Below are 15,574 nucleotides of genomic sequence, written 5' to 3'. Positions count from 1 at the left end.
GGAGGCAGCCTAGCGGTGAATGAGGGCTGCCTATGGCGGCCCTTCATGGCTTCATTATGTGACGTTGTGGGCCGCCATGCCGGCTGGCGGGATTTCCCACCACCGCCGGCATGGCGGCCCACACCGCCGTGTTCATAATGACCGCCAAAGTGATCAATAAGGCAGATCTGATGTAGACATTCATTTTATTTGCATAAGGTAATGTAGGCTGTCTAACTAAAGTGTGTAAAAATATCAATATGGAGTCTGTCCACTACTCCAGTCAAAATGCTCACACTGCTAGTAGGCACATGTGAAGTGCTGTGATTTGTCAAAAGGCTAAAAGAAAATAACTGGGCAATCTTTAATATCTTAAAAATCGAGCTCTATTGCAAGCCTGTCACCTCTAGCTACACTAACTATTCCGTATAAATATGTGAATATATTGCTCCTAGGGTATTAGGCTACCCCTAGTATGGTACCAGATTATCATGTCAATACATTGTGTGTCAAAAATATAGAATCCTAAATAATGTGTACAAAAACATCACCCCATTGGAGTTAACAATTGAACATCTACAGCCAAAGGAGGGATATTTTTGTAAATATTTAAATCATCTTATTCACAGTTGATGGTAAATTCTGACATGTAACCTATACCCATAAAAAGGTCCTATTTGGTTTGGGCATCAATAGAGAGACTCAGACAGACTAGGATTAATAAATCTGCTCAATATTTCTTACTTGAATGGGAGTCAATCCATATCTGTCTTCCAAATTTCATATATGTGCTTCCTTCATAGGGCTTAAGTAATCAAACAGTGATAAATTCTTGTCTTGACTGTGCTAATGCTTTATAAAGGAGCCTACCTAGTACACTGGTGCGCATAACCCATGTGGTTCCAAACACAGCCATCTAATCAGTTTTTAATCAATGAAAAAAGATCACACCGCCAAGGCACTGAACTCCTTAAAATGCCTACCTGACAAGGACCAGTCACTTTCAAAGTTACCTATCTTACGGTCAAATGATTTCCAGGTCTCTGACGACTATCACAAACTAAAATCATTATATACAGCCCCCAAAGGGTCTCACCGAGTGCTTAGCCACACTGCCAAATTTAAGTCTAATATCTAAAGACAAACATTGGTTTTCACCCCTTGCTGCCTTCATCTCCCTGATCATATTTGGGTCTGTAAACCTTTTTCCATCTTTAAACACCTGCTCAGGTAAAATTTGGTAAAGCAATGCAGGTCATTAGCACTTTTAGGGTATTTGTTTCAAGCGAGCTGAGGTGCACTTGCTATTTGTTGGCCCTATAAATGTTGATAAAAGAGATACAATGGAGGAGAAATAATTATACTTTGTAACCACTAACCAACTGCAAGTTTGCAACAAAAATTCACCAAAAGATTTTAGATCTCAGGGGCATTTTCACACCATACTTCTGGATTGTGAACCATGTAAATGACAATTTCAAACGAATGAAAAGATAGGGTGGTACTCACCTGTCCGAGCGTGCACTCCATGCCACCCAGAAAGTCTGCATCTTTCAGTCCGTTGTGATTGCTGCTGATGTCGTGGACTTCAAATCGCAGTCGTTGAACCTCTTCAAAGTAAAAATCTACTGTAAACACTTTGGAAAATATGGGGTTTATGCAGGTCCGGATAACCTCTGTCCTGTCAACCTGTTGAGGGTAGAAAAAGCCTTTGTCACTTGAGATGCCCATTGTCCACAATGAGGTCATTCACGTATATGGGATTTAGGGGCAAAGAATTATGGTACTGCACCAAAATGATGCCTCAATACTATTGTGCTAGCATAATATCATCAGCAAAATATCAAGGATGAAAATATTGAAAAAGTAAGTAAGTGTACAAAAGTATAGTTTAATTTCCTTAACTCCACAAAGATGTATCTTGACCATATATATATGTGTCCAGGTCATGCACTGAAACTCCAGCAAGAGCCCAACCCCCTCAGGCTCCCAACTTCACACCACACATAGACTTTGGCCATGTATGGCATGGGGTTGGGTGCCTGCGTCCAGGCCCTGTAACCAACACCCCTGGGCACCTCCCCCCCACCGAAGTGCACAGCCGTGCGCAGCATGGGGTTGGGTGCAGGGCCTGGTAGCGCCCTGTCACCGCACATGGCTGACTATGTCATGTAACAAAGTACAAAGTGTCATTTTAATTTTAAGTATGTCAGGCATACTGACTTTGTTAATGGGTCAGAACACAAATCTATAAAAGCAGGCCTATTGGTTGCGTCAATGGGTCAGCACACCAAATAAATAAAGCAGACCTATTGTCATTGTCAAAAATCTCTGATAACTCTAATCAAAGATATATTTGATAAATTCACATATTGCAATGTTTAATAACAATGATTGTCACAAAATATTTTCAACAAAGTATTTTAAAAAACATTAGCAAGCGTTTGAGTGTTTCTTTAACCTTTTTTGAGGCCACAAAATGCACCCATAGGACCAACCACAAAGGGTCCCAACACTTCAAGCTGAAGAGCATACAGCTCCAGCTGGGACTTCTTTAAAAATTATGAAACTCTCTCCTAGCATCATGGATTCAGTGACCTAGAAGACTTAATGCATTAAAAAAAATGTTGTTAGGGGGCTGATGTGCTCAAAGCTTGATGGTGCCTGCCCCTTTTTAGGGGCATGGACGGCTTTAGTTTAGAGCGGTGAAGCCTGTGGAGCTGCAGCTGGTGCTGAGCTTAGACATAGCTTATGTGTTTAAAAGCACCTGCTGCAGAGTATCTGGTTTGTCGAGCAGTATTTTTCAGGCAACAATAAATGGTCCTGCTGGAGAGAGATCCAGTTTTGGCTAGTGGCAGTTCAGTTTGTTACTCGTCATAAAGAGGGTAATATGCCTGATACAAAAAATGTGTACTGTGCAGATCCCATAACTGTATTTTATGTGGATAGCCCAGTGGGTTACTGCTTTTGTCAAAGAGATCCTTTTGTTACTTGCAATTCATTAGTTATATTCCTTATATAGGTCAGTGGCCTAGGAACTGTCATCAAAAGTTGCATGGAAGCTGCTTGTATAGGGTTGAACATTATTTTTTTACCCTAGTTATTTATTATCCCAGTATTACTAGAAAGGGTTCATTAAGGTATAAATACATTCTTATGAGTAACACGATTCACAACCAAAGTGGTCCATTTTAAATCCAGAGTTTTTGCTTCTCCAACACCTTTAAAAATATACTGGCTGCTAACGTGGATGACGTGTGATTTCTATACCTTCTAATCCTCATTGTCTTATAAAACATTACCTATAGACTGATTTACATAGTAGGACTCTGTCTCTGTGTAATGTGTGTGTGATGTAAAGTGCTTTGACACCTTACACTGGTATGAGTAGCACTATAAAACAAATTAAATGCATGTGAGAGAGGGGCTGTGGAGAGATGAGGGGAACTATTGGAGGGTAATGATGAGGGAACCCGTGGAGAGGAAGGTCATGCGGTGGGGCGTCAAAAAAGATTATCACACTGGGCACCACGAGCATTAAAGCCACCCCTGTATAGGGACACCACCACAGCATCAAAGATTATTTAAGAAAAGCCTTTGTAAGGCATTATGGGTCACTCCCCAGCTGAACTGTGAATGTGATATGTGTAGCTAATCCACTCATAACACATTCAAAGCTTTAATTTATTTTTATTATGGGGTGGGGGGCCTGCGGAGAGTTGTTTCAGCGCCCCTGGGACTCCATCCCCTGGGGCCCGATCATTTTTTGACAGGGGAATGGGTGTGCAGCTCCCTCCCTGAACATTTTCAATGCCCCAGGAGCCCCTTGTCCCAGGGTTGATATCCTTTTAATGGGGAGGAGGGACGCAGCCCCTCTCACTGAGCCTTCTGAAGGGCTCAGTGAGCCCAATCCCCCAGGACCAAACTTCTTTTGAGGGGTAAAGGAGGCATGGGGCCCCTCTTCTCAAGTGTCAGAAAGGCCCCAGAGACCCATCCTGTGGGACAGAATTATTTTTTGTGGGGTGGGGGCTGTGGGACCCTCTCAACAAGCCATCCAGTGGCCCGAGGACCCCATCCTTTTGGGCCCATTGCCATTCACCTGGACATTGCTGATCCCTGCCTGCAAGAATGCAAGCAAGTTGAACTTCAAATGCCTGACCGAACTCTTGTGGGCAGGAAGCACAGGTTTGATCCCACCCAACGGTGCAGAGAAAAGCTGCTTCAGCCATGAGGGAGCAAACAAATGTAGCCAGCTTCCTTTGCACCTGAGATGAATTCATGTAGGGGAGTCGGCCGGGGCTGCAGGGGTCTTGGGGCTCCCCACCACCGCCCCAAGGCCTTTCATTGCTGTGGGTGAGACTAAGGTATGTAGATGTGGAGGTAAGAATAGTAAATCTATAGTTGCCTATGTGCATGAACCTTCTTGAAATTTTGGCCCTTGATACTTTGCGCATGATAGTCTGATAGAATTATATTATTGAGTCAATATTCTAACATGCAACCAACAACTTCTGGGCTGTCTGTAATGTACAGTAAAAGTAGCAGAGGTTAGAGTATAAGGAACAGTTGTATGGGTGAACACTGAAGGATATCACTGGCAGCTCCTGCCACATAGGAATGTCCACAGCTCTGATCCTGCTTGAGAAAGCTACTTCTATGGATGTAAATTAAGGCCATCTAAGGGAAAGAGATGCCACCCTACATGAGAGATGCTACCCTACATGCCCTTGAGTACTCCTGCCACTGCTCTACCTATGCCTGGTGTTAAGGGTTAAGCTGGCAGTGGCAGGAACAGAAAGTCAAGAAGGCTTTCCTGACTCCTTGTAGATGTCACTACTTGCCACCCCCTTCCACCCCATCAGAAGCGAATAGGAGGCTTTTTAGGGGCTAACGGAGAAACAAGTGGTCAACTCTGTGGTGCTGTCTGTCACATAACAATGAGTGATGCAGCCTCATTTTACAACATACAGACACTTTATTATTTTGATAACAAGTAACACAAAAACTTTAAAAAAAGATAAGCAGTCTGATTGACGTTATATCCAACTTAAAATAGGATTCCAACTGAGATTGTTACTTGATCAAATGTTATCAATCAATAAATCTGAATAGTAACTCCTGTCAGATAAGCAGCATGCATTTATAATACATAGATTTTGTTTAAGATTACTGTATTGAGAGTTTGGCACACAAGTCCATTAAGACGAGTTGCTGGAGAGTAAAAGTACAGTGAAAAAATAGGTATTCAACCCACTAGCATTATAATACAATTCTAAAGTATAAAAACAGCCCATATGCCTCTTGCAAGGACAAACCCAGGCTTTTATGTTTGGGGGCTCCAATGTAGGACGTAGAATGCTGGATCCATACCACAATTTCAGGATTTACCTAAAATAACTTTGCATGCAACCAATCTAAAGAGGACTTATTTACATAGGTGGTGGCCATCCTCACAACCTTGCTTGGTTTGGGCATTCCTTGGCCACCTGTTGACAAACTTATGTGTACTATTCATAAATAGCCAAGCTATTGTATATGGGATCATTCTACATGAACTGAAGCATCTCCTTTAAAGTTTCTTTAAGACACACATACTAAGAGACCAGAAAGATAGAATCCCATATGTTGGAGTTGTGTGTTCTGTGTCGTGTGGTCTGTACCGCAACTGTGCAGTGTTAGTACACATTGAGGTAGTCAATAGTAACAAGTTAGGGCCTGGCACTGGCTGATTTTCTCCTGACACTTGCCTTCAATCTGCCTGGGCCAAAGCAGTCTCCAGTCGCCTGGTGTGTGTCTCGGGCCAGGCCTGGGCAAGGCAGGATCTTGTCAACAACAGAGACTTTCCTTTGAATTTTGCCCACTTCAAAGGCAGAAAGGGATATAAGTAGTTACCCTGATGCAAAGTAAGGTAAAGTAGTGGGACTTAGTAAATCCAGGAATACATTTTGCGTGAGGGATGTGTCTAAGGAGTGACGCAACCACAACACAAAATGTTAATACGTCTGGGCCTGGGTTTGCAACCACACCAAGAGGCCTGCAGGTTGAGGAGAAGAGAGGTTTTCTCCAAAGATCTGAAATACCATTTTTTAAGTCCTCGGATATCATTGCCAGCATTTGGCCCTCTTGGGACTACTCTGGCATTATTGCAATAAACCTAGTTGAATTTCCTCACACCTGCTGGCGCTGGATAGCACTGTGACTGAGCCCCAGGGAGAAATTGGCCACAAAGCCGCCATTTAGGCGACGTCTTAAGACAGGGAAGCTTTATTCCCACATTCTTCATAAGATGTGGCCATTCTTCATGATGTTTTTTCATTAAACTTTCACAGAGGAGTTGTCAAAAAAAATCTGACGGCTGTCAACTAGATTCATTTGTGAAAATTACAATCTTGGGCTTGAGTGCGCTTTGAAGGTGTTGGCTCTGCTTGCAAATTGTTCGTGGTGCCATTGATCACTGTCAACGTCAGCCACTATAAAGTGACAGCCTATTGGCTGCGTTCCTGGGCCTTAGTTCTCATGGTGTGACGCAGCTGCTCTGACGCTCCGGGTGCTCCCGTGCTCGCATCTCCAAGGCTGTTACACAGGCATCAGTCAGTGTGCGAACATCACTTCGTAAATGCACGTGAGTAGGGATTTATAGCGCAACAAAAGGAGGCACTGTCATTGGAGTGTGCTGCAAGTGGGCATGTAAAATGGGGTCGACACTTTGCCAGCTGTGCCGACGGACGAGGAGGGGAAACTTTGACAAATAGCATCTGCGCCAAAATGGCTTTTCTAATGCAAGGACTGCCCAGTCTGATAGCAGATGTCAGGTGAGTCATAAGAATACCTAGGGTGGGGTACCTCATTTCAAAGATGGCGGCCTTTTCTGTCTCACCTACCTCACACTAAGGCTACTTTCGGACAGAGCAAGTCCATCAAGGCTGGCAGGAATGAGAGTCGCAACCCTCAACATGTCCAGGGGGCCACATTTTTCGGTTCCCTTTTCCCCTCTCAAGAGCCCTGGCAAATGTTGAACCTTTCTGTTGCTTATTTCTGTATTTGTGTATCAAACTGGTGCTGATGAAGTGAACCTTTTGCCCGGATAGTGTTATTATCAGTAGCGGGCGGGGATGAAAAAAAAAAAAAAAAAAAAAGAAATAAAAATAAAATAACACCTTGTCTACCGGGCCCGTCTCCTCTATCTCCTCGTCCTAGTTGTCCGGGAGCACACAGGCACCCAGACTCCCCTCCGCCACTCACAAGGCTGCTGTCACCAGAGGAAGTGTCACCCTGTGCACTTTCTCCTCCCGGCTGTTGAATATAGCTGGGTGGAAAAATGCTAAATGCGCATGTCTGTGTGGTCGTCCCAACAAGGCAGGCTAAACAGACATGTGCACTTAAGGTGCACAAACCACTCCTCCCTCCAGCCCCCTCCAGCCCCCTTCAGCCACGCCCCCACCCTATCCTGATGCCTCAACTGAAAATAAAATCTGTTATTATCATTTTATTTTTCTCCTGCTGAAAGCAGTGGGGTGACACTCCTCTACCTTAGCGGAGGAGCCGCCCCTGGTTATTATGTGTAAAAATGACACAATAATGAGGTGAAAACATCACAAAATGTGCCGCACTATGCCAAATAATGTGCCTTTACTTGCTGCTAAATTTAGTCAATCCTTCCATAATATTTGGTCTTTCCCGGATGCCTAATTCCAGCGGCTCTGCCTATGGCTCAGTGGGGCTCTCCTTTAGCCCCTTCTCCGTGTAGATCTTGCAGGCCTTTGCAAGACACCTAACACTGCCTCTAGTCAGAGTTGAAAGCTTGAGGGCATATTTACAAGCCCCTAGCGCTGCCTTAGCTTCATTTTTAGGGTTGAGCGCACAAGCGCTCTGTCCCTGTTGTAATTTCTCTTTGGGCTTTTAACCACGCCCATGTCATGCCTATCACTTTCATTGGTACGTGGGCTTGCCTTTTAAAATCCGTATGATTTAGTTAGTGAAAGGAATGCATACGTCACTCCTTTTCCGGTGTTTAGCCCTCCTCGAGCGCACCGCCCAACTACTGAAAACATACAAAGCTCCATGTTTTCAGCATGGTTTCCGGACTAATTTATCTTTTTATTTTCCACGCAGCGTGATCGCCCTCTGTTTTACATAGCGCAATCGCACTTGTTTTTTTTTCTTTCAATTAGTGTGGCAAGAAAAGTCCTGTTAGGAGTTTACAACGCTAGTGGCTCTAACTCGAGCAAATGCAAGACCCGTTGCATTACAAATGCTTGTTTTTTATGCTAAGGCGGAGCTAATCAGTCCCCCACCCTGTGCCATATTTGCAAAGTGGCACAATGCTAGCATTGCGCTACTTTGCAACCCCTTGCGCCACATTATACCTCCAGCAGGTCTAATATATGCAAGGGGGCGTACCCCCGCAGGCTGAACTTCAATTTGAAAAGAATGTATTTTATCAACAGACTATTCCTTCTATATACATATTTAAAATATCTTAATCCAGTCTGGTAGAAGAATGATTTGGCACTTTTTATCATAAACTAAAAAAACTGCAAAGAGCACTGCCGGTATGTCTTTTAAAGGGGTATAACCTGCTTTTCAGGATTATTATTTATTCCACTACAACATGTACTCATTGTGTATGAAAATACACAGAATTTTCATTTCAGTCTTGGAAAGCACGTCATTTCCTGCCCTAGTGGCTATGCAGTTTTGCACGTGAGCTTTCAGAACGAGACAGGAATGTTGTTCTTTTGTCATCCTCCACTATACCTATGTCTTATCATTGTGCTTTTTGCATCTTCATTTAACTAGGCACTCGCCCATTCAGCAAGCCATCCATCCAAGCATGCACTCACCCCATTCATTCACCCACATGTGCACTTAATAACGCATCCATCCATTCACTCCCTCGCTCATCCAGTCATCCATCCAGGCACTTGCTCATCCATTAATGCACCCACTCTTTCATCCAACCATTAACTCAGCGTCACCCACACCCACTCCACCAATCCACACTAAGTTATAACAAAGCCAGATCTATTTTCATCGGGAAAGCATGATTTATGCATCGCTTCCCATTGAAGTACTTTCTGTTTTGTAGCAGCTTGATACCCATAGGAAAAAAAGGTGATACTACTGACAAATATAGTATCAACCTATGTATCCATCTCAGAAAAATAAAAACCTGATTCTGTGTCGCTAGGGTTGAAATCTGTAACCTGAAATTTACAACTCCCAGGATCAGTCCCAGGGAATTGGTACTACAATGACTGTTTGCTTATCTGTCAGGTTTCTTGTTTGTCCTGTTAGCGCTGGGAAGCCCTTGTGGGTAGCTATGCGCTTTACAAGCTTATTTGACATTGACATATGACTAATTTTCCACAAGAAGCGACTCTGGGAACTCTATGCTTTTAGGATCACGTCTTATAAATTATGTGACATGGAATTCACTCTATCCAGTTATCATTTGAAGGAGGCCACTGAATGAAGTGGGGGTGAGGGGCTGGAGAGCAGCCTCTCTGCCTGGCTGCGTAACCACTGAGACCCTCAAATTACAAATGACCATCTTCTGAGTCGCATGGCCCAACAGGATCAGCGATAATGGTGCCTGTGGGCCCCATCAAGCTGCTCCTGGGACAAGCATGCCACTGATGGACAGGCATTCGTCGACACATGAAGTGACTTCAGAGAAGTCATTTATGCATCACCAGGGTTCAGAACTTCTGGTGAGCGTCCAGTGTCTCTATTGACCACACACTGTTGTCAGTTAACCAAAAAGATGTATTTTGTGCTGAAAAGGAATGTCCCAATTACTTCCTGGCATCTTCTTTATTCATAGTCCCACTTGCCCTCACCTCAGTCAATATTTGTAAGTTGCAGAATCACTTCAAGTTAGGAGTATCCAGGAAAATCAATCATATATTTCTAGAGCGCACTACTCACCCATAGGGTCTCAAGGAGCTGAAGGGTGAGTCCTCAGATATCAGTTGAAGAGCCAGGTCATGAGGTCCTTCCTGAACTGAGGCAGCAATGGCTACTGTCTGAGGTGAGGAGGTAAGGTGTTTCAACATTTTGCTGCCAGGTATGTGAAAGATCTTCCTCCCGCCGAGGACTTTCTTATGCGGGGTACGTTGGCGAGCGACTGCTGAGACGAGCGAAGAGGTCTGGAAGGGGAGTACCAATTGATGCAGTGGTTGAGGTAGCTGAGCTCGCTGTTGTGGATGGCTCTGTAGACGTGTACGAGGAGTTTGAAGTTGATCCTCTTCTCGACGGTGAGCCAGTGGAGGTTTTTCAGGTGTTCTGTGATGTGTTCTCAGGGAGGGATGTTTAAGACGAGTCTGGTGGTGACGTTCTGAGTTTGTTGCAGCTTGCTCAGGTTCTTCTTGGAGATTCCTGCATAGAGGGTGTTGCCGTAGTCAAGTCTGCTCGTGATTAGGGCATGTGTCACGGTTTTTCAGCAGTCGGTTGGAATCCATAAGAAGATCTTCTGTAGGAGTCGGAGGGTGTGGAAGTAGGTGGAGACAACGGAGTCGACCTGTCTGATCATTGTGAGCGTTGAGTTGAGGGTGACGCACAGGTTTCGTGCATGGTCTGTGGGGGTGGGGGGCTTGTCGAGTGTTGAGGGCCACCAGGTGTCATACCCGGCTGAGGAAGAAGGTCCTAAGATGAGGATCTTGGTTTTGTCAGAGTTCAGCTTAAGGCAGCTCTCCCTCATCCAGGTGGTGATTGCTTCCATCCCGTCCCTGAAGTTCTTCTTGGCTGTTGAGGGGTTCTCGGTCAGAGAGATGATCAGCTGGGTGTCATCTAATAAAAAGGCAATCCTATCCCACCCAACACTGCATGTCATAAATAAGCTGGCATTTCCAGGATCTTTCTGACATACTGAGACTCAAGAAAACCTGAACAGTCCAGGGAAGGATGGGAACGTTGTGACTTATTTAGGTCCTCCCAATCCCCATGGACAAGGCAGGGGGACACACCTACACTCCATCATACTTAGTGTAGGCATTACTCCCCACTGACGGGCTACCAGTGTTACATGCAGAGTGACTCCCACACTCCAGGTCATTACAGTCACTGTTTCCAGTCCTGAACTTTCCACAAACAAATTACTGTTTTGAGGAATATTAGTTAGTTTGAATGGAAACAAAAGAAGACTACATCAGCCAGAATGCTGTAGGTTATCACACAAATATCTGGGACTGGAAACTGCAGTAGCGGCCAATGTCAAGGAAAAGTGGTGCGGTAGGGGGAGGGGCGACAATATCAATACCAAAAAAAAGAACTTACTTGCCTCTCGACGTATCACTGCTCTGCTGCTCCTATGGTTCCACTGCAGCACAGGCTCCCCGACTCCCCTACAGCCAATCCAGACGCTGCTCCCATGCTGCTGGCAGCATGAGAGAAGCACTGAGTTTGGCCTGAGCAGGATGGATTTACCTCTGCTGGCGGGAGGCGACGCTCCTATGCCTTAACGGAGGAGCTCCCGCTGGGAAATTGTGTTTGTGATGACCTGGAAAAGAAGTTGTCACCCTTGGTGCCTAATTTATCAAACAATAAGTGTCGGTGCCCTAGTTTTTCACAGAAGCCTGCAGCCGTTTCCGGTGAATGTTGGTATTGCTGAATACCAAGGCTGCATAGTCTTGATTCCACCACATGCCTCTTTGTTCCACCACCATGCACTCACAGCTCCTTTACTTCACTCTTGCTGGTTCATTTTAATCCCTGATGTCTCTCTTTGTCTCTATTGTTGTATTTCTCTTCCTTCTCCTTTCCTTCTTTTGTGTTGTTTCTTTGTTTACTTCTAGGTCAAAGTCTGAAGAGGTAAAATAAGTGCAGCTCCCGAAAAACGAATGACACTGGTCCCCACCTGCAACCACCGGCTCAAATTAAGCACTGGTGACCCTAGTTGCATGGCTGAGGTAAGTGTCCTGTCCAGTGGGCTTGGGTTTTGTAGATCTCAATTAGGCAGGGTGCAGTTTTGAATCACTTTCCAGTTAATCACTGTCAAAGTCAAATTCACACACTAAAATAATTGTGCAAACCCCCACTGCATTGTCAAAGAATGTGTTTTTTTTTTTCTTTAGTTGTGTGAATCATTGGTTTCCATAATCCTTGCATAGGTTGTCAATAAACAGAGCACAGAAAAATCTTCACAGATGGTTGTTTGCTCTCGGAATCATTTCTGTGCACTTGGCTGAGTTTATTCTTCCTGGAACCTTCCAGAAGCTTCCCTGGAGCGGGCGCTGACGCATGTATTGCATCAGGAGTCTTGTAAAACACACAGCTCTTAGCAGTGTTGCAGTAGCGCATGAGCTGTGGGATGCTCGCTCGGGGCTTCGCGTGCAGCACATGTTCACACTGCACAAGAGATGCTGGTGCCATTTGACAACCACAGAACAGATGCCTTGGAAGACGCACATTAGAGAACTCCTCTGAAAAGTTGGTATGTTGCCGAGGGCATCTACTCCCATCTGGTCCAGAGGAGGACCTGCTGTATTCTTGTGTCACCTGTAGCAGAAGCCTGACAGCAGGATATGCCGGCTCTGTAGGAAAAGGCTCTTGGCTGCATTTGAATTACTAGCCTTAAAACTTGTAGTATGCTACACAAATATATATCCATATATACTTGGAGATTTTCAGCCACTGGTACAGGAAATTTACATCTTGTGGGCCACAGCTCTCCATCAGAATTGTCTCAGTTATGCAGCTCTGTGGCTATGCATGAATGTATGTCTAACCATAAGTATCCACATAGCTTGCCCTACTACTCGGGGAACCGAATACCTGGTCAAGAGACTGTACAGAGTTGCGGCTAACTTAGCACTGAATAGACCTCGTAGGTCCTCGGCCAGTGATGCCCTGAAGGAATTACACTGGCTCCCTGTGAAGCAGAAGATTACGTTCAAGGCCATGTGTATTGTTTTCAAGGCTCTACAATGAAATGGTGCTTATAGATTCAAAAGATATAGGGCCTGATTCCAACTTTGGCGGAAGGTGGTAATCTGTCCCAAATGTGACAGATATACCACCAGCCGTATCACAAGTCCATTATATCCTATGGAGCTCATAATACGGCTGGTGGTTTATCCGTCACATTTGGGACGGATTAACACCCTCCTCCAAAGTTGTAATCAGGCCCATAATCCTCCAAGATCTCTCCGATCAAACATTGCAAACCTTGTCTGCATTGGAGCGTACAGAAGATCTAGTCAAGGGCTTTTCAGTTAAGGCAGCTCAGATATGGAATGAGCGCCTGCATTCATTGCAGGCCACACCGGAAATGCTGCAAGTTCGAAAGGCCCTGAAAACCTGGCTCTTCCCGAAGTAATTCCTTTCTGCTGTTGGACGTTGGCATGTGCACTTACAGCTAGATAGCTCCTTGTATGCTAACGCCAGGATACCCGTTTTGGTGACAGTTAGCGCTTTATAAATGCTATAAATAAATAGCTTCATGCATATAAACACACCACACATATAGATATACAAGATTTAGATATATAAATCTGATATTTCTACCATGTCAGTGAAAAAACATATGTCCCAATATATGTTCACTACAGCAACCGCACTAATAAGGAATATTTCCATATGAATTTCTACAGTGCAAAAGTTAAATACCAAATTATTAACACAATAGAACAAAATGATATTTGAAAAGCTATTTACTGCCACTCTGATTACAGGTTACAATGGATTTAAAGAGCAAAACAACTCTGCTGATAGGCACAATGCCTCATCTGTGATTTTAGCACACTGTAAGAACTTAACCCGTTGCATCCAGGTTTTGGTTACATAAGCTACATCAGTTACAAAGCCATCATGACCAGCACCACTGCTTATCTTGCAGACCAGCCCAATATCTCTCATGGTTTTCGGTACATCCACAAAGCTATTAGACCACAATCTAGGAAGCACAAAAAAGATGAACACAAGGTAGCGAACATTTTCCATTTATGTATCTAGGATATGAAACAGCATCCCTGTATCCATCAGACTTGCCCCAGCGCTGCTCCCATTTTGGAAAGAGTTGAAGACGCACCTCTTTAAAGAACACTACATCCCAATGCATTAAGCGCCCAGAAAGCAGCTACCTCTGCTATCCCTCTTTGACTTTATGCTTGTCTTTGAGCCTCTACTAGGCTGCCTTTTGGCTATGTTTACCCTATTCGGCATAAATCACATATGCAGATATAAGACACGAGAGGGCAAGATAAATCACTTGAGGCTCTTGTGACACATGACCTCCACCCACAATCAATAATGATAACAAACAGGGCATTACACCGTACGCATCTGCTTATATACTATATAGGTAAATCACATAGTTAATGATAGTGATTGAATTGTTATAGTTAAAGTGTTGAAGCTATTGAAAATTTGATTTTGTGTTTCTTAATAGGTTTGGTACTATTTTAAAATCTCCCATACATATTTCCCAAAAATGCCCACCGATCTCTGCATAACTTGAGGATTCCCACAAATACCACAAAGTGGTTCATAATCTACAGGCCACAGCCCAGGAATATTTTCTAACATTGGAAACTCAATAGGAACTCCTCAAGTGAAAAAAAGCAGTTCCAAGGTAACCATTGCCTGCACATCAGACCTGCATTGTAATTAGATGATTATGGCAGAAAGTGTTGTAAAGCAGTTAGCAACAACTTAGGGACACAGTGAATTGCCAGACCCAGGTGCTGAGTACCACAAAAAGTACACTAGCTTCTGATCCCAATATTTTGGGTCATGACAATGGAATCACATGAAATCACAAGTACATCTATAACCTATCTCTTATGGTCAGTGTCAAATCATGATTCATACAATTCCCACCACTAACATTGCACCCCTCTACCACTGGACAGCTGGCCCAGATTTAATTTTTAAGAAGCAACCTGGTCCCTTGATGGTGGCTGATGACCTAGAAGTCTACTTAAAATTGCCTAATGCAGTACCAGCCCAGCAATAGTGCAATACAACCGGACTAACTTGCCACCTACTGAGGATGAACAAAAGACTCAGGGCCAGATGTAGCAAGGGGTTTTATCCATTCTGTGTCTATGGGAAAATGTATTCGTACATATGGCCCTCAGTGACACGCAACCACACAATATTTCCTTGATCTTCAATACAGCTGGTAATGAAAACCATTTTGAGCTCTATCCCATAAAGTGGATCCATGGCACACCTGTTATCCAGCACTTTACTAAGTTAAATTTACCAACAGGCACGTAAACACTACTTGGATGTCACAGTTCTATCGGAGGCCAACGTGTCTTTCCCGTTTGACCCTTGACCATCGCCTTGTTTTCGCACTATTTTCCACACACGTAAGTCTGCAGGGGAGATGTTTGCTTTGCACCACAAGATGTGTTCTCATTTCATTTGGGTTCATAGTGGAAGAAGTGCTTTGTTTATTTTTTTAGTTGCCACAATTTGACAGCACTCCACCACCAGGTGAAGACTGGATGCGTCAGAGTTCAATTCAACAATAATTGATACTACTATATACAAAGCGCTCTCAAGTTTCATACGTTCAAACTTGAGTAGCTCACCCAGTCCAGTTATTTTGTTTTGTATTCTGGTTCTTGTCCTTATTTTACAATGT

General features: G+C 44.0%; 1 protein-coding gene across 1 annotated transcript in view; it reads right to left on the bottom strand.

Annotated features, from left to right (window-relative positions):
* Positions 1–15,574, bottom strand: part of CPNE4 (copine 4) — a 1,215,102-nt gene that overhangs the window by 673,959 nt on the left and 525,569 nt on the right. The window contains exon 3 of the mRNA XM_069211919.1: positions 1,489–1,668. Within this exon, the coding sequence (XP_069068020.1) occupies positions 1,489–1,668 (180 nt within the window). The remainder of the gene's footprint in view (positions 1–1,488; positions 1,669–15,574) is intronic.

The sequence above is a fragment of the Pleurodeles waltl genome, chromosome 10 (genome assembly GCF_031143425.1).
Source record: "Pleurodeles waltl isolate 20211129_DDA chromosome 10, aPleWal1.hap1.20221129, whole genome shotgun sequence".
Lineage (NCBI taxonomy): Eukaryota > Metazoa > Chordata > Amphibia > Caudata > Salamandridae > Pleurodeles > Pleurodeles waltl.
Note: the sequence above shows the minus strand (reverse complement) of the source record. Positions and strands in the feature narration are given on the sequence as shown.